Source organism: Panthera pardus, unplaced genomic scaffold (assembly GCF_024362965.1).
Source record: "Panthera pardus isolate Hobbes unplaced genomic scaffold, ASM2436296v1 HiC_scaffold_3, whole genome shotgun sequence".
Lineage (NCBI taxonomy): Eukaryota > Metazoa > Chordata > Mammalia > Carnivora > Felidae > Panthera > Panthera pardus.
Window position 1 is genome coordinate 51056148 of NW_026526876.1, and position 26376 is coordinate 51082523.

Genomic DNA, 26376 nt, shown 5'->3' on the forward strand with positions numbered 1-26376 from the left:
TTAAAGATTACTGAGGTGTTTAAATTCAGACCACCTTTGACTTTGAGGTATTTTTGTATTGGCATCTTGTGTGTGTGTGTGTGTGTGTTTATTGCTAATCTAATACTTGGAGAAAAAATCCTCTACTCCAACAGCAAGAATTCAGCTTTGTGTGAAATACCCTGTCTTAGAAATACTACAGAAACACTTCAGTTCTGTGTAGTAAAATTCATGCCACTGGATGGTCAGGTTGGTGAAAATATATGGGTAGAGGAAGGATGAAAATAATTTAAGTGCCTCTGCTGAGATAAGTGTTTTCCAATATTTTCACTCATTTAGCAATTCAAAGTACATTCTCTTATAGCACAAAGTTGATTAAATTTTGAAATGGATTAACCTATGGATTTGAAAATATTAACACTTTTGTGTACCATAAGAAGAATGTAACAGATATTTGTAAAAGTTCTTGTTAGAGCGCAAGGTTTTACGAAAACAAACACCATAGTTAATTAAGCATTTTTAATATCATAATAAGTCAATAAGAAAACTGAACCAGATTCAGGATTGAAATAATGTAGTCCTCCACGAAGATATCAAAAGCCAGATTTTTCACCTCAACCTAAGAAGGAAAACAGCAAAGTATCAGCAATTCAAAAGAATATCAAAGAAACATTCTTATACATAATAAAATCAGTATGCAAATAGATTAAAACATACCAATGTGGAAAAACCACAACCAGAATCAGCTCAGAGAGAAGATTAAGGGATCATACCCTGGTCAAGGCCAACACTGAAGCAGTGGCAATACCAGGTCAGACTATACTTCACTCATCATCGCATCATTCCATTTCACATCTTTCTATACCTAAGACCAGCCCAACACTCTCCACATCCGAGAAAACTTAGGTTAACCTATGAAAAAAATAAAGGCTTCTTTATAGATAAGTTTCAACCATGGGTTTTCAACAAATACTTTATTTTCCATTATGTTTTGCTTTAAGCAAGTCTGCTATACAAAAATGCAAACTTGGAGGAACTTTTTTGCTTTTGAAATACAGGAGAGTGGAGAAGCATTTATGATTAAAAAAAAATTTTTTTAATGTTTATTTTTGAGAGAGGGAGAGAGAATCCCAAGCAGGCTCCAGGCTGTCAGTGCAGAGCCCGACGGATGCAGGGCTCCATCCCACCAACTGTGAGATTATGACTGGAGCCAAAATCAAGGGTTGGATGCTTAAATGACTGAGTCACCCAGGTGCCCCCCAAATTTTTTTTTAATGAGCCCAAACACTAGGCATGATAAAATTTCAGGGATGTCTGTGAAGAGATTTATTGTCCTAAAGCAAAAGCTTTAGAAAAGATTTTCTACTACATTCCATTATAAACTCCAGCTCATTTAATATACAGTTTGATTTATAATTCTGCTCCTAACAAAGAGAAAAAGTATAGTCATAAAATCTTTATACTGGAATCTTCTATCTTAAAAGTCCAAGATCCAGAGAGGCTACGTTTTGCCAAAGGTTCACAACAAATTAACTAACAGTAGAGCTGGAAAGAGAACAGAGGTTTGATGATCAGATTTACATTTTTCCACTACCAGTTAAATATGAGGCTTAATTTCATTTTTCTCCAGGCCATAGGAAAGATAAAAGAAGCAATGCAAGGGGCGCCTGGGTGGCTCAGTCGGTTGAGCATCTGACTTTGGCTCAGGTCATGATCTCAGAGTCTGTGAGTTCGAGCCCCGCGTCGGGCTCTGTGCTGACAGCCCAGAGCCTGGAGCCTGATTCAGGTTCTGTCTCCCTCTCTCTCTGCCCCTTCTCTGCTCATGTTCTGTCTCTCTCTGTCTCAAAAATAAATACAAAAATTAAAAAAAAAAAAAGAAAATTTAAAAAAATGTTTAAAAAAAAAAGCAATGCAAAGTGTAAGTAATTCAAAACCTGGATAATCAATTTCTGAGTAAGAAAGCTGACTGCATTTCATTTATTCTAAATGACACCTTCTGGTGGTATGTTGTCACTGACGTGGAAAAGTACTTGGATCACAATGTCACCCTCCCCAGCCTTTCAGCATGGTGTTGTCAGTACCTAAGTAACAATTCTGGAGACAGCACATGCTTCCTTCAGCCATCTATAAATGTCAATAGATCGATACTCCTTAGTTAAAAATTGACAGCTGTTGGTCTGTGTTAACCATTCAGCAATTAAACTCCATTAAAAAGGGGCGGGGGGCGAGGGGACTAACAAAGTGCCTGTTTTACAGGGGCTACGCTGGAGTCTTTAGTTCATCTTCCTACACCGGTGAAGTACACATTAAAAACGAGGAAAACAGAGGCTCAGAGAACTTAAAAAACTTTGTCTAAAAGCATGAAACTTGGGAGCGGAGCTCCAAGTGTGCTCCCGCCATTCACAGCACGCACACATTCCTAGCTCTCTTCCTCAGTACGCTTTGCTCCATCTGGAGTGCCTCCCCCAACCCTTTCAACCTGGAGAACTTCTAATTTTAGTAACCTTACTCAAACGTCACCTTCTCTAAGTGGTCTCTAACTCTGTCATCCTCTCGTCTCACTTACACAGCACTTTTCCCCACCACAGCACGCCATCACACGCTAGTTATTTACCCATGCACATACCCCTCCTTCCATCTCTGCCATCGGCCCCATGGCACGGACTGCCTCAAGAACCAGGCCAGTGTCTTCCTGGCCTTTGCATCCATCGCACTCGGAACAGTGCCTGGTACATAGGACGAGGCTCAATAAATGAACGTTTAATTCGGTCACTGGGCGCCCCTTCCTCCTAAACCTAGATTACAAAGTCATCAGCACAATTTAAAAAGCCAACTTACCTCCAGTACTGCACGCAGGTAACCATACAAGCATCTCTAAGCCCTCCCTCCCCTAGCTTCTACCTCATGGCGGTCTCCACGGCGCGCTGCGCAGGTCAACCGGTGCTTCCATACAATGGACTCTCAACAAAATAATAATAATAAAGTCCAAACCGCACCGACTTCAGGAAAGACTGAGAGGGGCCGTACTTGCAGGGAAATACGAGTAAGGCCGAAGCCAGGGCTCAAACCAAAGACCCAGGCACGAGTCCACAGCCCGCTCTCCGAACTCCTCAAGCTCCTACGCCCTGTCTCGGGAGGTTTGCTCCGGCCCGCGGAGACTGACAGCAGCAGACACCCGGCCTTTCGGCTCTTGGCTACAACTCAGTCCCGCTTCTCGCTTGCCGGTAGTCTAGCTTTGCTGCCGCTCGCGAGACCTCCCCGCCCAGAACAGCCCCCTCCGGACAACCAATCCTCCGGCCGCCGTTGAGTCACGTGGGTCACAGCCTTTGTCGGGCGGGTGCGAGGAGCAGCCAATCGGAGGGCCAGGCGACACTGAGGCGTGGAGCGGGACGGAGGGCGGAAGCGCCTTTTCGGTTGCTTCTTAGGGTGGGGTCTTCGTCTTCAGGCTAGTGCTTTTTCAGCCTTTGAGCGATTCCTGCCTGCCTCTCAACTCCCTGCCCTTGGACTTTGGGACGTCTTTTGCCAGTTGCCGGTCCTTTGTTTTACAACCGGGGAGGGCATCTGAAAGAGTTGTGCCCGGGATTTCCGGGAAGAATTATCGATTCAGATAGTGATCCAATAGGATTTACTGCACTTGTCCGATTCCCGCGGGAGGGCTGAGGGCTGGGGGCTGGGAGGAATGTGTCCCTTTCCATTCTGTGAACTCTTTCGTTGATCGGGCGCTTGGACGCTTCCTAGATCAGCTTTCCACAAGAAAAGTGCAGCTAAATATCAAAGAAATGCGCAGGAGAACTGGAAAGACTTCCTGGAAGAGGTGGCATTTGATCTGAGTCTGGAAAGATGGATGGGTTTTGAAAATTAGGAGATTCTGGCAGAAGGAATAATTTGACGCCCGAATTAAATGAGAAAGCATGGAGGAACTTGGAAATGTAAGTAAAGTCGAAAAAATGTAGTGTTTCTAAATTCGGTGAGTTAGAAAACACCAGGGGATACTTAATATGTATGTCCTCTAGCATCAAAGACAACAAAAACCCCAAAAAGCCTGGAGCACAACCCAGACTATCTAATCAGAAATTCTAGCGTTGGATCCCAGGCAGATGTATTATTGAAAGGTGCCCCAGGGATGATTCTGATTCATACCAAAGTCTGAGGACCGCTATTAGTGTTAAAGAAAGGAGGTGGTGGGAAATTTGAAAGACAAATCAAGACTTCATCAAAGATGGTGGCTTACTGGCTGTGTAGATTACTCTGGAGAAAGTGGGAGACTTGAAGATTTCAGAGTGGGAGTAGATCAGTGATCAGAGCTGTACTTTTGACAACTATGTATGCAAATGTGTTTTTAAATAGATCAAAGGAGGGCGAAGTGAAAGAAAGGGAAACTATAGCAAGTGATTGGCATAGGTGAGAGCTAAGAAGAACCTAAATTAGGATTGTGGAAGTGGAAATTGAGAGGTGGCTTATGAAAAGCAGCGTGAGGAATGTGATGAGTGTCAGAAAGGGATGGGTAGAAGGTGTCAACCTAAATAAAAAGGAAGACTGAGACAAGTGCAAAATTGTCAAAAAGATGAGTTTATTTAGGAAGAGCAGAGGAGTTGCAGTTCAAGACTTGCAAACGTTAGCAAGTTACATTGAGTCCCTTGAGAGTTTGGGATAGGCTGCATATTTGGGTAGGGAATGTAAGGAGGAGAGAGCTCAGTTTAGAGTCTGTTAAAATAAAAAACAAAGGGAGGCCAGATTTGAAAATTCACCAAGCAAACCAGACCAGATTAACCAGTCTGGTCATACAAACAAACTTCAATTCAGCTTCCTTTGCAAGACCAACCTGACCTGGGTTATTTCTTGTTTGTGCCTCTGGGAACCATAAGTAAAACTTAACCCCTGACCAACTCACTATCATTTAAGAAAATTCCAGGGATACCTGGGTGGCTCAATATGTTGAGTGCCTTGACTCTTGAATTGGGCTCAGGTCATGATCTCACGACTTAGGAGATCGAGCCCAGTGTGGAGCTGAGCTTGGAGCCTGATTGGGATCCTCTACCTCCCTCTCCCTCTGCCCCTCCCCTGTTTGCACATGTGTGGCCCTGTACACACAGTCTCTGTCTCTCTCTCTCTCTCTCAAAAATATATCAAGTATCAGTTTTCTGTAAATCAGGCATTTATGAGAAATGAATCTCTCAGTCTTTTTATTTTCCTGAGGGCCCTTGTGTGAGAGTTCATTTTCTCTCCTCTGGTTCCATTTTATTTTATTTTATTTTATTTTATTTATTTGTATGTATGTATGTATGTATGTATATTTATTTTTTAGAGAAAGAGAGAACAGGGGAGGGGCAGAGAGAGGGAGACAGAGACTCTGAAGTGGCCTCCACAGCAGACTCCGTGCTGACAGCAGAAAGCCAGATGTGAGGCCTGAACTCATGAACTGTGAGATCATGACCTGAGCCAAAGTCAGACACTTAACCGACTGAGCCACCCAGGTGGCCCCCTCTGGTTCCATTTTAGATTGAAGTTCGAGAAATAAAAGGGAAGAATGAAGAGAAATGGAGTGTCTCTGTACCAGACCTATTAAGGATTTCCATTGTAGTTTCAGGACAGGGGACGTTAGACAGTGAAGATAATGGGTCTTTTCGTGTGCTATTCTTCTACCTGGTTTCCCTTTCCTTCCCCATCTCTCCCTCTCAACCTGGTGCATTCTTTTTTTTTTTTTTTTTAATGTTTATTCATTTTGAGAGATAGTGCACAAGTAGGGGAGGGGCAGAAAGAGAGGTGGAGAGAGAGAATCCCAAGCAGGCTTCTTGCTGTGAGCACAGAGCCCGACGTGTGGCTCGATCCCACAAACTGTGAGATTGTGACCTGAGCCCAAATCAAGAGTTGGACACAACTGATTGAGCCACCCAGGTGCCCCTCAACCTGGTGCATTCTTACTTGCAGGTTGCAACTCATGTACCATCTCATTTATGAAATCTTATACTCACGAGCATAGTTACTGTCACTCCTCAGAACACCCAGAGCACACTGTTCATATGTTATTAGCTCTCCAGAGTGGCACTAGGGTATAATGGTCATGCATGTGACTATATTTGCAAGCTGTTATAAGAGTTGAATGAGCACACAGAGAATGCATAGCAGGTAAAGGGCTCAACTGATGTTATTATATCTGTTGAATTGCAATGAGTTAATACATGTTTTTCCTCTCTAGATTGTGAGCAGGACGTGTATCTTATTCTGGCTAACAGTAAGGCTGCATGGCAGAATGATAGTAAATGAGTTTTGCAAGAGACAGGGGTTCAGATCCCAGCTCTGTTACTTACTAGGTGTGTAGCCTTGAGCTTTACTTCCCTGAATTCAGTTTCTTCATTTATAAGATGATGAAAATAATGCATGTCTTACAAGTTGTCATAAGGACAATTTGAGACAATCAGAGTTGCATATCTGGCCCAAAGAAGCCAATCACTAAATAGCAGTTTTTATTGTGACATGTAGCCCCAGGCTACATTTCATTCTCACAAGAATTGTACAAAGAAGACACTATTATTATCTCTAATTTACACAGAAGGAATCTGAGGCTTTGGTTAGCATAACTGAGGTCTCAAAGCTAGAAAGGGCCAACACTTCCAACACTTCTGTGATTCTATTATATGAACAGAAATTTCTCTAGGAGCCATATGTTTACATTTACCTACAGAAGATGCTCACATATGAAAAAAACAATTCATCAGGCTGATTCTGGTTTGCCTGGAGGAAGTGAGAAGGCAGCCAAGAGCAAACAAATGGCAGAGGAGGGTACCCATCCTGCGGATGCCTGCTTTTTTCCCCTCTTGCTGGGCATAAACAACACCCATATGGCCTCTACTTGGAGGAGATCACACAGAAGACATGGTTCTCTTCTCCTAGAGGAAGAATTTTGATTTGGTTTAGTAAATATTTTGCTTTGCAATTAATAAGAGCTAACAAGGCCGTTTGTGAAACATTTGCTTCAGAGCACTGAGTTCAAATTGGATGGCTGCTCTCTGGTCCATGAAGCAAAAAGGGAAATCGACCATAGTTTAAGGACTATGTTCCAAAGGCTCACATTTTCTTCTGAGCCTTGGAGGCTCCCCCAGCACAGGGTAGAACTATTCAGAAGAGAAAGAACACTCCTGCTCTTACTTCACACTGTGTATGAAGAAATGTATTTTTAGAAGAAGGTTTGAGAAGCTATAACGGTTTCTGCATTTGGTATCAATAGACATTCTTCCAGGAGTAAAATGTTTTAAATGTATAAAATAGTGCATAAAGAACACCAACTTTTATGTTTGTTTTTATAAGACCACATCACATATACCCCAGAACTATTCTCCCTTAGTTCTCTATTGCCTTCCTTTCCCTTTGAATTATAAATAGGAGCAACTTTTGGCTCAACTTCTGCCTCTGCATATTCTGTATAACTTGCTTTGGCTCCTGTGCCAATCCGTGCCCTTTATCTCTGGGCTCACTGTTGTTGCTTCCTGACTTTAAATGAAAAACGACTAACAGTTTCAGCAATGGAATCTTTCTGTTATGGCAAAATATTAAGCATTCATCTTTACCTATACCTGTTCATGCTGGAAAGACTTGGGAGCTTGCAACGTTGTTAGAAAATAGTAATATCTAAGAGTGTTTCCAATGTTAAAATGTATCTCCAGTAATCTGTAAGTTCAAAGAAAACATTGTAATCTCCAGGATTCTTGTTAATGTAGAAACCACATTTCTGTCCAAGTTGTTTCCTGGAACCCCTTTCTGTTATTGTTTGGAGCACAGAGGGACTGCTGGGCTGGATGGCGTCCAGACCGACATGGAAATGCTCTATCCCAAGACAGTTGTACACGTGGGCAGGATGACTTTTGGAGAAGAGAGCAGGAAGAAGATGGCCAGTAGCTATCTGAAAAGAATGGAGAATGCGAAAATCATCCAAGCCACCTGTGCGCTGTTAAATTCTGGAGGGGGTGTGATCAAAGCAGAGATTGATGATAAAAGCTACAGTTAACGATGCCATGGGCTGGGGCAGGACCTGGAAACTTCTTTTCAGAAGCTCCTTCCTTCAGGTTCACAGAAATACCTTGACTACATGCAGCAGGGGCACAATCTCCTGATTTTTGTAAAGTCCTGGAGCCCAGATGTCTCCAGCCTCCCCCTAAGGATTTGCAGCTTGTGTTCCAATCTCTACCAGAGAGCCGTGACTTCCACTGTCAACCTGAGCGCCAGCAGTGCCTTGGAGCTTCTCAGAGAGAAGCAGTCTAGAGCCCAAAGAGGAAGATCAAGGGTGAAGGAGTGGAGTTCTCAGAAAGTTCCTTACGGATACATTCAGGAAGAGGAAGAAAGGAGGGTGTCTGCCTCAGAACTGTTTCAAAAGGACAGGTTCCTGGGGTGCCTGGGTGGCTCAAGTCAGTTGAGCATCCGGCTTCGGCTCAGGTCATGATCTCATGGTTTGTGAGTTCGAGCCCTGTGTCGGGCTCTGTGCTGACAGCTCAGAGCCTGGAGCCTGTTTCAGATTCTGTGTCTCCTTCTCTCTCTGTTCCTCCCCTGCTCATGCTCTGTCTCTCTCTCAAAAATAAATAAACATTAAAAAAAATTAAAAAAAAAATAAAAAAAACAAAAGGACAGGCTCCTGTATAAGGAGAAACTCAATGTTACGGAGTCAACACGTGTGGAGCTTAAAAGGTTCACCACCAGAAAGATTGTCCCTCGGATTAAAGAAATGCTGCCTCATTACGTTTCTGCGTTTGCCAACACCCTCGGGGGATACCTAATTATTGGAGTAGATGATAAGAACAAAGAAGTGTTTGGCTGTCAGAGAGAAAAAGTGAACCCTGACTTACTAAAAAGGGAAATAGAAAGCTGTGTAGAAAAATTGCCAACCTTCCACTTCTGCTGTGAGAAGCCAAAGGTGCATTTCACAACCAAAATCTTGAATGTGTACCAAAACGATGTCCTGTACGGATATGTCTATGTGGTTCACATACTTCTGCTGTGTAGTATTCACAGAGGCCCCGGATTCCTGGATCATGAGGGACAATTCTGTCACAAGGCTGACGGTGGAGCACTGGGTGGCCATGATGCTGGATATTCAGTCAGGTAAAGCAGAAGAGAAGTCATAATCTAGTCAGCCAGGAAGGAACCCCTTCTGTGCCTTCCATGGGTATTTGGTCAGGTAATTTCGTTGAAGGATAGAAAGCAATTTTGCTTACAAATATTCTCCCTTTAGAGAGAGCCAAAGCATTAGAGACTGTTAAAAACTGAGAACAAACTGAGGGTTGATGGGGGGTGGGAGGGAGGGCAGGGTGGGTGATGGGTATTGAGGAGGGCACCTTTTGGGATGAGCGCTGGGTGTTGTATGGAAACCAATTTGACAGTAAATTTCATATATTAAAAAATAAAAATAAATAAATAAATAAATAAATAAAAAAAATAAGCCCCTGCCTAGGGCTCTGAACCCTTAAAAAAAAAAAAAAAAACAAATATTCTCCCTTTACAGCGTTCTTTTGAAAATATTTTCAGTTCCAGAGTGCCTGGCTGGCTCAGTCAGTGGAGTGTGTAACTCTTGATCTTGGGTTTGTGAGTTTAGGCCCCACGGCAGGTGTGGAGATTACTTAAAAATACAATCCTAAAAAAATATTTTCAGCTCCAAAGACCCAGAATATGAACTCTTTGAGGTCAAGAAATGCTTGGATTTTGGTCCACTTTTGGAAATTTATCTGATCAGCTATGAATTAGTGAAAGTTCCCTTATGCACGGTAACTGCCTGTTGAAAGAATTTTGTAGGCTGGTTTTCTAGTCAAAAACATTAATCAACAGGGTCACTCTGAAGTCAGTATTTGGGAGAAACACTGTTTAAGGATGAATTCACTAATCTTTTTTTAAAAAATTTCTTTTAATATTTATTTATTCTTGAGAGAGAGAGAGAGAGAGAGAGAGAGAGCGCGTGCATGAGTGGGGGAGGGGCAGAGAGAGAGGGAGACATAGAATCCATAAGCAGGCTCCAGGCTCTGAGCTGTCAGCACAGAGCCTGATGTGGGGCTCAAACCCACCAGCCGGCTGATCATGACCTGAGCCGAAGTTGGCTGCCCAACCAACTGAGCCACCCAGGTGCCCCTCCACTAATTCCTTTAAGGGAAGCTTGTTGACAAATTTGAATGGTTTCTGTAACATTAAGAGCTAATGTCTTCAACCAGTGGGCTTGGGGCACTACCAAATGGGGAAAAACCGATGTAAAAGGAGATGCTGAGCAGGGGATGGGGGAGGGGAAGAAGGACTCAGTGTTTTCACCTCCCTTACAATTTGGCTCAGAATCAGCCCTGGTGATTTCTAATCAACCCATAAAGGACTTACAGGTCAGTTTGTCTTCATGGTCAATATGTTCCAAATTTGATAAGAGAAGCTGGGATCAAGACTCGAGTGATTTTGCTAAATCATTCTCCTGTCCTAAATTTGAGTTTACTTTTCTCATAGACACACACCCCAATCTAGAGATCCTGCTGCTTTCTGATCCAACTAAACCTTGAATGGGGGTTTAAACAAACTATAACAAAATAAAAAAAAATACTGTGCTAACCTTTTTCTGATCAGCCACCAGCAGCCTTTCCTTTTAGGGGTGACCCAGAATCAGAATATCAGAGTTAGAAGGAAACGTTAGGGGCCACCAGCTCACGTTCGCACGAGAGAGAGGAAATGACTTGCCCAAAATGAGCCACATAGTGACTTAGAAGATGCGTGACACTCCAAGAGTCCCCAGTCTTCATTTCCTAACATATGTGAACTGTTTGAGGCATAGAAAGCGTGAGTGGCTCAGGCACGCTGCACATCTCACGTCAACAGTAGTAAGGGCAATGAAAAAGAGTTTTCTTTTTTCATCTGAAACAACTTGCCGTGTGTTTGTTTAGCAACTTCCAGTCTGGCCACTGACTACAGCTTTCACCTGAGTTCACCAGCTCCATCAGCCCTAGGAAGCCCATCATCTCCCAAAAAAGTCCTGGAATTTAAGAGACCTCTACAACAATGTCTGTTTCCAGGTATTCCTTCTTCATTATAGCTGAAGGGACTTTGCTTTCTAAAACTGAGTTGGAGGATGGGGGCGCGTCTGGGTGTCTCAGTTGGTTAAGCATCTGACTCTTGACCTCAGCCTAGGTCTTGATTCAGGGTTGTGAATTCAAGTCCTGCATTGGGCTCCACACTGGACATGAACCCTAAAAAAAAACAAAATTAATTTAAAATAAAGTTAAAATAGTAACAACAACAATAATAATAAAGTTGGGGAGTACCTGCCTGGCTCAGTTGGTAGAGCGTGAAACTCTTGATCTTGGGGTCATGAGTTTGAGCCCCACATTGAACATAGAGTTTACAAAAAATAATAAATTGGGAGGAATTGGTGGCAATTAGTCCTTAAAGGAGGTCAAATGTAGACATAATGGTCCTGAAATAATATATACGATGGACTCTTGTTTCTCAGTTATTGTATCCACATTATATTTCTGTGTGCTTTGGGGCTTCCAGTCACATATGGCTTTTGTTTTCCAAATTTGAGAAAATATAGGAATTCTCTTAAATTCTTTAAGTCTATACCACAGCTGCCCCTGGCTTTCCAATCAGAAAGAGGTGAACTGGAGTGCCTGGGTGGCTTAATAGGTTAAGCATCTGACTTTGGCTCAGGTCATGATCTCACGGTCTGTAAGTTCGAGCCCCCCGTCAGGCTCTGTGCTGACTGCTCAGAGCCTGGAGCCTGCTTCGGATTCTGTGTCTCCTTCTCTTTCTGCTGCTCACTCTCTGTCTCCCTCATTCAAAAATAAACAGTGAAAAAAAACTTAAAAATAAAAGAGAGAGGTGAACCATGGGGTCACCTGGACTCTTCCTAAGGCAGAGCTTCTCAATCTTGGCACTATTGATATTCGAGCTCGATAATTTTTGTTGAGGGGGGCTGCCCTGTGACTTTGTTGGATATTTAGCAGCATTTCTGCCCTCTACTCACTAGACGCCGGTAGCACCTTCTCCAGCTATGACAAAAAATATTCCAGATATTGCCAAATGTCTCCCAGGGGGCAAAACTGCCACAGGTTAAGAATCAATGTCCTAAAGGAAAGTTCTTGGATCCCTAAAGCACCAGGTACACACACACACACACACACACACACACACACACACCCCTTAGCCGGAAGAAATACCTTCCTAACAGTAGTGGACCACTTGGGGTTGAGGAGAAGGTACCAGGAGGCTATTCTATTCTGTGAAGACTCCTCCCTATTGCCTTCTCCTGCACAAGAGCTGCCAGAAATAGGAAATTTGTAGTCCTGGCCTGTGAAGAGGGGGTGCTTTCTCTTTTTAAAAATTATTGAGTTAATTTTAAATTTTAATTCCAGAGTAGCTAATTACAGTGTTACATTAGTTTCAGGTGTACAATACAGTGATTCAGCAGTTCCATATATTACTCAGTGCTCATCAAGATAAGTGTACTCTTGGGGCGCCTGGGTGGCTCAGTCAGTTAAGCATTGGACTTCAGCTTAGGTCATGATCTTGTGGTCTGTGAGTTTGAGCCCTGCCTCAGGCTCTGTGCTGACAGCCGGAGGCCTGCCTCAGATTCTGTGTCTCCCTCTCTCTCTGCCCCTTCCCCACTCACACTCAGTCTCTCAAAAAATCAATAAATGTTAAAATTTTTTAAAAAAGATAAGTGTATTCTTTTTTTAATGTTTAAAAAACACATTTTTTTTAAAAAAATGCAAGCGGGGGAAGGGCAAGAGAGAGAGGCAGAATCCAAAGCAGGCTCCAGGCTCTGAGCTGTCAGCACAGAGCTCAATGCGGAGCTCGAACTCACAAGCTGTGAGATCATGACCTGAGCCAAAGTTCGTGCTCAACTGACTGAGCCACCCAGGCACCCCAAGATAAGTGTACTCTTAATCCCCTTCATATCCATGCCTCTACCCACCTCTCCTGGGATAACCGTCTGATTGTTCTCTATAGTTAAAAGTCTGTTTTTTGGTTTGTGTCTTTTCCCCTCTTTGTTCATTTGTTTTGTTTATTAAATTCCACGTATGAGTGAAATCATATGGTATTTTTATTTCTTTAACTGACTTATTTCACTTAGCATAATACTCTCTAGATCCATCCATGTCATTGCAAATGGCAAGATTTCATTCTATGGCCAAAAATATTCCATATATATATATATATATGTATATTTCCATGTATATATATATTTCCATATAAATATATATTTCCATGTGTATATATATATTTCCATGTGTGTGTATATATATATATATATATATATATATATATATATATATATTTCTCACATCTTTATCCATTCAACTATCAATGGACATTTGGGCTGCTTCCATAGTTTGGCTATTGTAAGTAATGCTGCAATAATAAACATAGGGGTGCCTATATCCCTTTGAATTAGCGTTTTCATATTCTTTGGGTAAATACCCAGTATTGTGATTACCAGGTCTTTCTAGATATGTCTCCTGAGCCAAGGGAAACAAAGGCAAAAATAAATTATTGGGCTACATCAAAATAAAGAGGGGGTGCTTTCTTTGTAGACGAGGAAACCCATAGTTCCATGGCTAGATTCATTTCTTCCTATGATGTTGCAGGAATACTTACAATATGCTTTTGTAAATTTTAGTTTGTAATTTCTATTTCTTGCATTTTCAGTGACACAGGAAGAGATACAGTTTAAACCAGTATCCCTCTTTAAGAAACTCTTCTCAGATCATAAAGCACTCAAGGAATTAATGAAGACACAGATATATCCTTGTTCTCAGGGGATTGTGATATTTTCTAGAAGCTGGGCCAGTGATGTTGGCTTAAGGAAAGAGCGGGATGTCCTGTGCGACGCTCTTCTAATAGCAGTTAACAGTCCCCTGGTACTCTATACGATCTTAATACGCCCCGGTTGGATTGGAGGGCTTGAATATGGCCGAAACACTGTTCATCAGTTAAAGCAGAAACTGGGAACCGTTGGTAGTTACACAGGGAAAGTGTGTGCTATCCCAAGGTTGATGCACCTGTCCAGCACACAGTGCAGCCCCAATGAAATCCCTGTTCACTACCCCCAGTCCTACAGGCTTGCTGCCAAGGATGAAATGGAAGACTTGTTGCCAGCCTTTATCATAGTCTCACTGTGTTCCAGATCTCTTCTGAGTGACCAGCTGGGCTGTGAATTTTTCAACTTGCTCATAGAGGAGCAATGTGAGTTGCTTTCAGAAAGCCTTCAGGAGCCGTGAGAATTGTTTATCCACTGCCTTTCAGGAACCAGGAAGACAGCCCTAGCCATAAAGATCTTGGAGAAAATTAAGCATTTGTTGCACTGCAAACCAAAAGAGATCCTTTATGTTTGTGAAAGTGACTCTTTAAAGGATTATGTGATGTAAGAGGGCCACTGACAACATGATAAACATATTTAGTCAGTCTTTTCGACAGTATCTCAAGAGTAATCTGCGTTTCTAGTTTAAGATGTTGTGAGGCCTTAGCTGCATAAATGTGAGAGCCCAAACCCTATACACATCTCCAAATGATCAGGTAGTTGAGCTACAAATGGGTACTATGTAATGCTCAGGTTTAAACATCTCATTACAAATTAGCCAACTATATATCACTTTAAATTTCTTTAACTAGAAACATTTTTTCCCTACAATCTCTGGCCTTAACTTTAAGAAAAGTGGAAATAAGCCTGTTTTGTTTTAAATATACATTTTGCTTGATATTTAAGGCTTCAAAGTCATAGAGTATTTCAGTTAATTAGACATTATACCTAACAGGAACTTGAATTTAAATACCCATTTCATTTTGTTTATAAACTGTTTTCATTTGTTTGACTTATTCTGAATCGACAATTGCAGAAAACATGCAAATTTGCCTCTGATTTAAGTCTTTACCTTTCAGTGTAGTAAAAAAAAAAAAAAAATTCGTTGTTATACAATCTAGCAAATGAGGGCAAACTCACTTTAATTTTTGGTTTGGTTTACTTATGTACCCAATAAATCTTTTGGGGCCCCACTTATATGCTAGGAATGTGTACATTTAGTGTTACCAGGGAAAAATATATTGAAGATGGGGCCCTAAAGATCCGATAAGGGAGATAAGAAAAAAATAAGCAAATTGAATGTTGCATAATTAATATGATAATAAGGATATGCTTATTTTAACTTAGGTTGGAGGTTGGCCAGCAAATAGTCCTGGGTGAAGGATCCTTTGGCACACTCTTAAGAAGTCAGTAGGAGAAGTGGAGGGCTTTTTAGGCAAAGGGCACACAGCAAGTGCAAAAGCACATGAGAGAATCAGAATGGTAGGTCTTACTGGAGTAGGGAGGGAGTAGAGGTATGTAGCAGGTGATGAAGTTAGAAAGGAAGTAGATTCCGAATTATGGAGGATCTTGTAAACTGTGCTAAGGGCTATGCTGTATGGGTAAGATTAAAAATATCCCAGTCAAAAAGCAAATTCAACAAGCTATTTATTGAACCCCTAATATGAGGGGGCTAAGAATCGGTGCTTTACTTCAAGAAGTCTACACAGTCGAAACAGGTACAGAAGAATGTAAGTAGCTGTGATTCAAGGCATAGGGGGAGTAAATCCCCAAGGACTGCATATGTAAATCAGGAAATCTATAGGAATGAATGATGTTATTTGGATCTAAATTAGAGGAAAGAAACAACCAAGTTTACTTTGAAAAAATTACCTATATCTATCTATATAACGAAATTGGCTGCTTCTTGCCTCCTCTAATTTGTTCCTCCTCCTCTAGTACACTAAAACATACTACAAAGGAAAATTGAGCTAAGTAAACAGAGTAGCAGTCCCAGAGAGGCATAGCCCTGTAGATTTTCTATCTTACTTGACATGTCATGGAACTCAGCAACTTCCTGATGTTTTCCTTACCAAAATCTAAAAAGGCTTTGGTTTTGTACTACCAGTAAGTGGGGAAATAGGATTTGCTTTAGATAGGAATTCATCCTAGCCCATACCTCTTTTGCACATAAAAATTATGCCTCCAGGGACCTGCTCGCCTGCTCTAAAAAGGAAGAAAGTTAAGCAATGATAGTAACAAGTGGAAATTGCTTTTGAGATTTCCTGTCAATGTAATGAGCCTGTCTTTAGGGATTGTCAAGCAGCAGAAATGGACTAGTAATAGAAATGAAATCTCCTACCTGGGTTCATTTAAAAAATTTTTCATGTGCAGATTTAATTAGATAACCCCAAAGAGTAGAGTTTGCAGTTTATGTATTCTATCAGGTAACTTGTAAGTAGAGTAGTTTTGTAGTGTTTAGGACACCACTGAGTCAATGAATCAGTCTCCAGATGAGAACCAGCTTCTAATTCCGATGTAGATAGTGATGCATATGGTGTTCCCTTTGTATATATGCCTGAAACCTTATTCTCTCTTTCATCCTCTAGCCAACAAACCACCTGCAGAGTTGTGACTCGGAAAACCTTCTTACAAGGGGAGTTCCTAGAGGTTAAACACATAGTGATGGATGAGACTGAGAATTTCTGCAGTAAATATGGAGACTAGTACTTGAAGGCCAGGAGCATCACCCTTCCAAAGGTGAGGGGAGCTGGGAGTGAAAACCTTCATCATGGGATTCTCTGGATTTTTCTGGACCCTTTCCAAGTCCATCATGCAGATATTAATGGCCTCCCCCCTTCATCTGCTCAGTTTCCTCGAAAAACAATCACCAATGGGATCCACTGTGCTCTGGAAATAGCAACGGTCACGAAAGAAGAAATGAGAAGGGATCAGAGCAAATCTGCCCTCTGGCAGGTCCCCAGACACACTGCCATTGTTCGGGGAAACTGCCTACAAGGAAGCAGTGTGTGCCCAGGGTCTGCCTGGGGTGGATGACACAGAGACTGGCCTCACTATGGAACAAATTGTGAAACACGTGGCGGAAAGGTGTCACCACCTGTTCCAATGTGGCTACCTGCCCAAAGACATAGCCGTTCTGTGCAGGAAAAGGGAGGACAGAGGATGCTATGAGCCTGCACTGCTAAAAGCAGTGGAATTATTTGTAACCCCTGGAGCAACGAAGGTTGTGTTCAGCCAGGCCTCCGGTGTTTGGGGAAGTCACATCATCTTAGACAGTATTCAACAGTTTTCAGGCCTGGAGAGGAAGATTGTGTTTGGGCTGAGTCCAGAATGTGCACTGTCAGAAGAAGCACATGAGCTCCGTTTTGCCTCATGAGCCATTAAACACCTTTATGTGCTTTATGAAAAGAGGGCAGCTTTCCGAAAATTATTTTAACAATACAGGTGCCATAAAGAGCAGAGTCTCTTCTCTGGGGGAGGTGGCAGCTACTCCTTCTCACATATTGCAAGTGAGAAAGTCAAGGCACAGTAAGTACTGTGTGGAGCCAAGAAATGTCTCTTGGGAGTGACCTTTCACTCTGTGTGCTGTTACTGTCCTTTTCCTCCTCCTATACACTATGGCAGACTGACGATTGGTCCCCTGCCTCTGGTTTTCCTATCCAGTCCATCTTTCAGGGACCAGCGGTTCTCCTTAAATGGGGAACTGACTGTGTGGCATTCCCTGCCAACGTATCTGCAGGGAGGCCCTGCAGGCTAGAAGCCAAACCAATTCTCAAGGCTTTCCATGACACACCCTGACTTCCTCTCCTAATGCGTCCTTTGTTATACCTCCTCTCCCAAGGCGTCTTAAGGCAGCCCAGCCTTGCTGACCCATTTTGGGAGTGGGAGGGAGGATGCCCCCCAGGCTACTTATTTTAACTGGGTATCTCAGGGGCAGCACCTTGTTGAGTACCTCATACTGGCTCTGGGTCTCGAGCTTCATGGGCCCACAACTTGACTTCCTCTTTGCACTAAGCATGGATTGGTCTCTTGGAGATGGTTTGATGCCAGTCAAGCTCACAAAAGACCAACGCACACATGAAAATGTCACCCTGTCAGTTTACAGTGAGTACTGTAGTAGTAAATGGGCCAGATGCTTTTGCTAATCCATATATTCAATGGCAACATTGGAAGCCAAATTATGAACATAGCTTTGCAGCAATGGGGATCCTATTCAAATGTGTGAAGAGTCTAGGCAATATTCGACTAGTGCAGTCATCTCTAAAATAGGGATATTTCCACCACAAGGACTCAGACAGGTCAGGTTTACAAAATAAAGCAAATTTATTTTTCTTCTCTCCTAGTTTCCAAAGTTTTCAGGTTGACCACCAACCCTCCCCTTACTCCTCCCAACACACACACACACAACACACACACACACACACACACACACACACACACACACACACACACACTGCTCATGTTCATCCTCTACCTGTTCATATGTTCACCTAGGCTCAAAACTGCTTATCCTCTGCTGCTGGCCTGGGAAATGGTCTGTCTGTAAGAGGCCTTTGCACATCCCTGAGCTCTTCCATTATGATTTGGTGTTAATTTTAATCAACAGGGAGCCTGGATGGCAACTCTACCACCCATGCCATCCCTACCCACTCCTGGCTTCTGGCTGTGCTTCTCTTCTCTGCCTTCAAAGCCTTGTCTGCCCCTCTACCTGCTGAAATCCTAGCTTGTCGATCAAGTCTTTGTTCAAAAGGCCAACTCCTCAAATTAAACGTTCGCCATCCCCCTGACCTAAATTTGGTCTCTCCTTTTGCAGCCATTCTCTAGCTTAAAAACTTTTTGAGGATAGTGCCAAAGTCATTCTAAACTGTGCCAGAGAAGTAGCCGTCAGCATAACAAGATCTACGTAATACTCTCCTATCATGTTTTCTTTCCAGTGTATGTGAAGTAGAAATAAAACACAGTTCCCTTTCTCTGGTCAGCTCCCCAAACAGCTAAGCCAATGCCGTGCTCTTCAATGCAAACTTGCTTTCCTGTTTGTAAGGATTTTTAAGTTGCTTTGGAAATATTCCAGCTTCCAGATTGCTTTTCAACTTTTATTTGTGTTTGAGAGGCAGAGAGAGACAGAGCATGAGCTGGGGAGGGGCAGAGAGAGAGGGAGACACAGAATCTGAATCAGGCTGTCAGCAGAGCCTGATGCAGGGCTGGAACCCACAAACAGTGAGATTGTAACCTGAGCTGAAGTTGGACGCTTAACCAACTGAGACACCCAGGTGCCCCTCCAGATTGCTTTTAATTTCTAGAAAGGTTTCAGAAAACTTTATTGATGCTGGGCAGGCATGAATGCAAAAGAAAGTGTGGAAATATTCCTTTGGCTATAATTTCACATAAAGCCCATCACCTTTCCAAGAGATGGGAGAGGATCAGACAGGCCAGTCTGAAACCTAATGGTCAGCTTTACTGACCATGGACTGAACAGAAGAACTTCTCCCCTCCCTGCCTCTTCCTGCTTCCGTTACTTGACATTTCCTCCCTTTTACCGTTTCTTGGGGATATTTGGGTACTTTGGGTGGGAGAAATAAAGTTCAGCAAGTAATTCTTTTCTGATGAAGCAAAAGACACCACTGCATTAACATTTGGATAATGGGAGGTGTGTGAATTCTCTAAAATTAATTTAAAGAGTCAAGTGAGGAGGGATTAGGGGAATGGAAAAAACAGGGAACTGCTATATTTTAGTCATAAGCCTCAGTACAATTTAACTTTTTAAACTGTATGTATACATTATATAATCTGATAAAATAATTCATTTTAAAAATAATTATTTCAGGAGCACCTGGGTGGCTCAGTTGGTTAAGCATCCGACTTTGGCTCAGGTCATGATCTTGCACTTCATGAGTTCAAGCCCTGCATCCATCTCTATGCTGGCAGCTCGGAACCTGGAGCCTGCTTCAGATTCTGTGTCTCCCTCTCTCTGTCCCTCCCTTGCTCACACTCTGTCTCTCTCTCTGTCTCTCTCTCCAAAATAAATCTTATAAACAAAACAATACAAATAAAAATAATTGTTTTATATATTGAATTTGAGAGTCTATCAGTTCTTAGTCTACTTCAATAACTCACTCTGGCTTAAAGTAGAAGGTCTAACTCAGTGGTTCTCAGCCCTGGCTACTCCTGAAAATCGTTTGTACGGGGGCAAAGGGGCTTTAAAATATACCAGTGATCAGGGCAAACACCCAACCAATTAAATAAGCATCTCTAGGCATGGGCTTGAGCATCGGTATTTATTAAAAGTCGTCCAGATGATTCTTATATGCCACCAGGGTTGAGAACTATTGACCCCTTCTCCAAGTCTTTTCTTTCTGTCCTGAAATAGATGTATACACCCTTCTCTTCCAATCAGACTGGGAGCTCCTTGAGAGTAAGGATGGTCACTTACATATCTTTATTTCCCCAAATGTAACTAGTGCACTTGCATGGGTTTCAGAGTCAGACATGACAAGGTTCAAATTTCAGACTCAAGCACCCAAATGTAATCTGGGCAGCTTAACCGAATTTTCTGTATAAAATGCAAAAAAACAACAGTATATCCCTCAGATGGTTGTTGTAAAGATTAAATGCTTTGTTTCATGTGCTTGGTACAAACCCAAGAGTCAACAGACAGTAGCTATCGAACCCCCGCTAAATTCTCAGAGCCAGGCACACGGTCAGATGGTGATTAGGTGATTATGAGAAATTACTTTATCAACAATGTTACTTAACCCTTGGGAAGCTTAGTTTCTTCCTAGGGCTGAGAGGGTACTAGAAATGCTTATTGGGACAGGGTTTGACACAACACTTAGTAGACTCTGTGAGCAGTGGCTATTAAGACATCCCCTGGGCTCTTGTGGGTTTTTCTCAGTGGATACTTCTCAACCATGATTTTTTGAAATGCTGTGACTCTAAGCTAATTTGTGTATTGTATTACTTTTCTCAATCAGATAACTACCCCTCTGCTTGCCACATGTAGGCAATATCATGAAGTAATGACACTGGCCAGATTTGGTACAAATTGGGTTTTTGTGACAATCTAATACTAATTACTAATACTAGTAATTTCTATGGCAATCCACCATGAATAGTGAGCCAGTAGACTGTGGTAATGAGAGATAGGAAATGGGAGTCTGGGGGGTGCCTGGGTGGCCCAGTCGGTTAAGCATCCTACCCTCAATTTCACCTGGGTTCATTATATCACAGTTTGTGGGAATGAGCCCTGCTTGGGCTCTGTGCTCGCAGTGCCCAGCCTACTTGGGATTCTCTCTCTCCACTGTTTGTCCCTGCCCTGCTCACGCTCTCTCTCTCTCTCTGAAAATAAATAAACTTAAAAAAAAAGAAGAAGAAGAAATGGGAGGGGCGCCTGTGTGGCTCAGTTGGTTGAGCATCAGACCTCGGATAGGGTCATGATATCAAGGTTCCTGAGTTTGGGCCCCACCCCTGGCTCTGTGCTGACAGCTCAGAGCCTGGAGCCCTGCTTAGGATTCTGTGTTTCCCTCTCTCTGACCCTCCCACACTCATCCTCTGTATCTCTCTCTCAAAAATAAATAAACATTAAATTTTTTTAAAAAAGGAAATGGGAGTCTAGTAAAAGAAAATTTCATTAAAAAAAAAAAAAAAACAATGAAGCCTGACTGACCATAGAATCACCTTTAAAGTACTATTGACTCATTGATTCATTGTTGAATTCCACATGTCTGTGGGAGGAGCTCTTGAATCTGCATTTTGCATTTTTTTTTTTTAAAGGTTGTGAAAGTTTCCAATGAACAGCTAAGATTGGGAATTAATTATCTGGCTCGTGACATCTCAAACTCAATTCCCTCTAGTGTACAACACCTTTTCTCAGTGTTAAAAAAATGATTGCTAAATCCATGTTATAATATTCTTGCAATCTCTAAAATGGACACCCAAAAGAAACCAAGCAAACCAGAGCTCAAAGGAACTGTAACTTATGCGGGTTGTGGAAGGAAGTGGCAGATCAGAGTGGTAAGTAAAAAAACCATAATCAAATCTAAGATCAGCAGCATTAGGAGCCCAATCAAGAAAAGGAAATCCAGGAGAAAGTTCAACGGGGCTTAACTACAGCTGTTGGAATTACAGAGCCTACTAGAAAAATTAAGTGAGAAAGTCCATGAGATGCACTGCTTGATTCCCTAACTGGCTCTAGCATCACTCTTCTTTCTTCTTTTTTTCTAATGTTTATTTTTGAGAGAGGGCAAGCGGGGTAGGGGCAGAGAGACAGGAGGACAGAGGATCAGAAGCAGGTTCTGCGCTGACAACAGAGAGCCAGAAGCGGGACTGGAACTCACTGTCAGATCATGACCTGAGCCAAAGTCAGATGCTCACCCAACTGAGCCACCCAGGTGCCCCCAGCATTGCTTTTCTTTATTGCATGACACATTTCCCGAGCAACTCAGGCTTATTTGACAAAATAATAATTCCTCTCTCCCTATCTTCTTCGTCTCCAATTCCACTTCCCAGGGGTTCCTCCTTAATAATAGTTTGATGTGGGGGGGGCGGTGCCTGGGTGGCTCAGTTGGTTAAGCAGCAAACTCTTGATTTCGGCTCAGGTCATATCTCACGGTCTGGAATTGGAGCCCTGTATCAGGCTCTGAGCTGACAGTGCGGGTTCTCTCTCTCTCTCCCCCCCTCTCTCTGCCCCTCCACTGCTTGCACACACTCTCTCTTTCTCTCTCTCAAAAAAATAAACAGTAAAAAATAGTTTCATGTGGGGGCGCCTTGGTGGCTCAGTCGGTTAAGTGTCCAACTTCAGTTCAGGTCATGATCTCACGGTTTGTGGGTTTGAGCCCCACATCGGGCTTGTGCTGACAACTCAGAGCCTGGAGCCTGCTGCTTCAGATTCTGTTTTTCCCTCTCTCTCTACCCCTCCCCTGCTCCCGCTTTGTCTGTCTGTCTCTCTCTCTTTCAAAAGTAAGTAAACATTTTTAAAAATTTAAAAATGGGAGACTCTTAAAAACTGAGAACAAACTGAGGGTTGATGGGGGGTGGGAGGAAGGGGAGGGCAAGTGATGGGCATTGAAGAGGGCATCTTTTGGGTTGAGCACTGGGTGTTGTATGGAAACCAATTTGACAATAAATTTCATATATTAAAAATTTTTTTTTAAATGGTTATTTATTTGGAGGGGACAGGGAGAGGATGGGGGGGGGAGGGACAGAGAGAGAGGGAGACAGAGGATCCAAAGCAGGCTCAGAACTGACAGCAGAGAGCCCTTATGGGGGCCTGGAACTCACGAACCCTGAGATCATGTCCTCAGCTGAAGTCGTACATTTAACTGACTTATCAACCCTGGCTCCCTGGACCATAACTTTTCTGACTTGGGTCTTTGTGAAATACAAGACAGCATAGCAAGATGCTGGGGAACAGTCAGAGCCAGTATGAGGGTGTGGGTCTCCTCTGTCCTGTGTCTGTTTTTTGTTTCTTTGTGGATTGTATTTTCTCAGAGTCTCTCATAACCCTACTTCCCCTCACCATGGACCCCTCCTCACATCACCATTTCCAACCTGCATATGTTCATTCATACACACACACACACACACTCACTCTGGCTGCCATACCCCAAGCCCTTGTCACCAGGGTCAGAGGTGTGTGTGTGTGTGTGTGTGTGTGTGTGTGTAGACAGATTTTGCCTCAAATCTTTCTCAAAGTAAAAAAAAAAATCTTCCTGTTACTATTCTAAAATAATGCTTTTCTAGAACACCTTCTGACTATTACCAGATTTTTGTATGTGAGACAATTTTGACTTCTATTAATTGTTCATGTGATATTTTATATTATTAATGGTTTTCTTGTACCATCTTGTATTCTGGGATAATCCCACTTTGAGTTTGTGTGGTGTATGTTTCATAAGAGCAAGGAAGATAAACTCCTGTTAAGTACAAAGATATTATAACAAACATTTCTTTTGTTACCCGCCTTTTGTTACCCTCTTGCCCCACCCAAATGGACAACTGTTGGCATTTTACCATAGTTACTTCAAGCCTTTTTAAAATTCGAAAAATAAAATATTGTGGATAAATGTGAGGTTCTCTTTGCCTTCCATCTCCAGTTTCATGTTTCTCTCCTCTCAAAGGTAACCAATATTCTGAGTTTACCTCATGTCTTTATTGCCTTTTTAAAATTATTTTTTTAAAGTTTATTCACCTTTGAGAGACAGAGACAGAGCATGAACTGGGAAGGGGCAGAGAGAGAGGGAGACACAGAATCTGAAGCAGGCTCCAGGCTCTGAGCTGCCAGCACAGAGCCCGATGTGGGGCTCAAACTCATGAACTGTGAGATCATGACCTGAGCCGAAGTCAGACGCTCCACTGACTGAGCCACCCAGGCGCCCCTTTATCGCGTTTTTAACACGCTGTTTTACATACACATATCCAGGAGTGATATGAACATTGTCACATGTGCACGTTAGGCTGAGATAAATGGCATAATCTGGGGCACCTGGGTGGATCAGTCAATTGTGCATCCAACTCCTGATTTTGGCTCAGGTCGTGATCCCAGGGTTGTGGGATCGAGCTCCTTGGTGAACCCCTTGGTGGGCCCCAGGTGGAGCCCACAAGGCTCTGCACTGAGCCTTGGCTCCAAGATCAGTGTGGAGCCTGCCTAAGATCCTCTCTCTCCCTCTGCCCCTCTCCTCCGCTCTCTCTCTCCCCCACCAAAAAAAGCTATAATTCGGGGCACCTGGGTGGCTTGGTCGGTTAAGTGTCCGACTTCGGCTCAGGTCATGATCTCACGGTCCGTGAGTTCGAGCCCCACGTCGGGCTCTGTGCTGACAGCTCAGAGCCTGGAGCCTGTTTCAGATTCTGTGTCTCCCTCTCTCTCTGCACCTCCCCTGTTCATGCTCTGTCTCTCTCTGTCTCAAAAATAAATAAACGTTAAAAAAAATTAAAAAAAAAGCTATAATTCTATATGTACACTTCTGCGACTCGATTGAACTCATATTGTTTCTCACATCTATGTCAATGTGTGTGTTATAGTTTATTCCCTTTTTTTTTTCTGTCCTTCCCATTCTCCCCCTGTCTACATTGGGGGGAGGTGTTGGGGTTGTCCCGTTACTGTTCCACATTGTATAGAGTATATATATTAATTTGTATGTATAATTCATAGACATCCAGTGATAGTCCTATCCAGACTATCACAGGATTTGGGCATTGTTTATGATGGGACATCCCATTAGGATGGAATTTTTGAGTTGTGTCCTTAAAGGTGGTGGTGGTGGGGCTATATCTTGAATTGGAAAGAGAGAGAAGTGAATCTTTGTGGGCACATATATGTGATATTTTGTATATGTTTCCAAAATATTTTCTGCCCCTCCCTCAGTCAGGATTACATTTATTGGCCCATTGGAATCAAGCCTGGTCATATAATTTGCAGTGGCCAATTAAATGCCGATAGAAGGGATGTGTGCTACTTCTCCTTGCTCTTGTTTCCTTCTGGCAGAACCCTGGTGATATCCCAGGGAATCTTCTGGCAGCCTGGATCTCCACATGAGGGGGATGTGGAGCCAAGCCAATGGGAACCCCCAGTAGACATGCGCTATAGGCAAGAAACAACAGGTTTGTTGTGAGCCATTGAGATTGGGGGAGGATGTGCCCCTGCACCACAACATAGCCTAATTGATTAGAACGTGAAGCATGTGGAGTGAGGCAGAGCAACAGGATGGAAGGAGTCTTGGATTTTGATGACTTCTCAGAGGAGCGCTAACCCACCATTTTTCAACTTTTCTATGAGAAATAAGCTTCTGCTCTCTTTATGCCATTGTCTATTTGGGATTTCTTTGAAAGCATCAGAACCAACATCCAAACCTATGCCAACCTTCTCCTCACCTCCCTTCATGCTAAACCAGGGTCCTGTCTTCCTTGTTTCTCTCACTCCAGGGAGGAAAATATCTATGTCCATAATCCACTATGTCTGCCACACTATTTCTTTTTCCTGTGGCTACAGAGTCTGCCCATGCTGCAGGCTGAATTCTCCAGAAACAGATGCTGAGATCGAGTTTCAGGTGCAAGATGTTTAGGACAGATGGAAACCATGAAAAGAAAAAACAGAAGGAAGCAGAATTGGGCAGAGAAAAAAAGGTGAACTGTGATGCAACTCTCAACACCACCTCAGCCAACTCGGCAGATGCTGTGGAGTGAATTGTGCCCAACAGAGTTGTCTTGCGTTGAGCTGAATGGCTGGGCCTTTATGTTGTCACATATCTCATTTTCCAGGAGCCAGGTGAGAGTTGTGAGCCTAGGAGTTGTTCATAACCACAGACAATGCGGCTCACCCCCAACTGAGGCCAGTCTTCCAGGAGGTGGCATTTAGAGGCTGTGCTGATGGCCCTCTGTGAATCTGGGTAACAAGTCTTTCCTTGAAGGGGGGTTGCGTGGTGCATCCCCATGTCTACCACATCCCACTTTGCTACAACCTCCTTTTATTCTCCCTTGTATAAGGCTGTGGCGATCTCATCCCTTCGTATCTGCTTCCCTCTTCAAGGCATGGATCACATTTACAATGTATTTCATGTAGTTCTGAAAACCAGGATGAGGTTTCCCTTCAC

At 42.8% G+C, this 26376-nt stretch overlaps 1 protein-coding gene, 1 long non-coding RNA gene and 1 other non-coding gene across 7 annotated transcripts; 1 reads left to right on the forward strand and 2 right to left on the reverse strand.

The window, feature by feature from the left end:
* Positions 1–483: 483 nt before the first annotated feature.
* On the reverse strand, positions 484–3563 carry LOC109251947 (uncharacterized). Of its 5 annotated transcripts, none has more exons than XR_002073784.2 (4): positions 2818–3224; positions 2606–2705; positions 697–891; positions 484–598 (listed from the first exon to the last, which is right to left on the reverse strand). It is a non-coding gene; the product is annotated as an uncharacterized LOC109251947 (long non-coding RNA). The 5 variants fall into 5 exon arrangements; XR_002073781.2 differs by having other exon boundaries at positions 753–891; positions 2818–3223; XR_002073785.2 differs by lacking the exon at positions 2606–2705 and having other exon boundaries at positions 753–891; positions 2818–3223.
* LOC128774359 (Z30 small nucleolar RNA) lies at positions 723–819 on the reverse strand. Its single transcript, XR_008418937.1, has one exon. It is a non-coding gene; the product is annotated as a Z30 small nucleolar RNA (small nucleolar RNA).
* Positions 3564–6094: 2531 nt separating the features above from the next.
* Positions 6095–19865, forward strand: SLFN14 (schlafen family member 14). The gene is given in 8 exon segments (XM_053892237.1): positions 6095–6105; positions 7678–8352; positions 8599–8955; positions 8957–9069; positions 10875–11003; positions 13642–14356; positions 16381–16720; positions 16722–19865. Coding segments are annotated over 8 exon segments (2847 nt in total). The 3' UTR covers positions 17229–19865.
* Positions 19866–26376: the final 6511 nt, after the last annotated feature.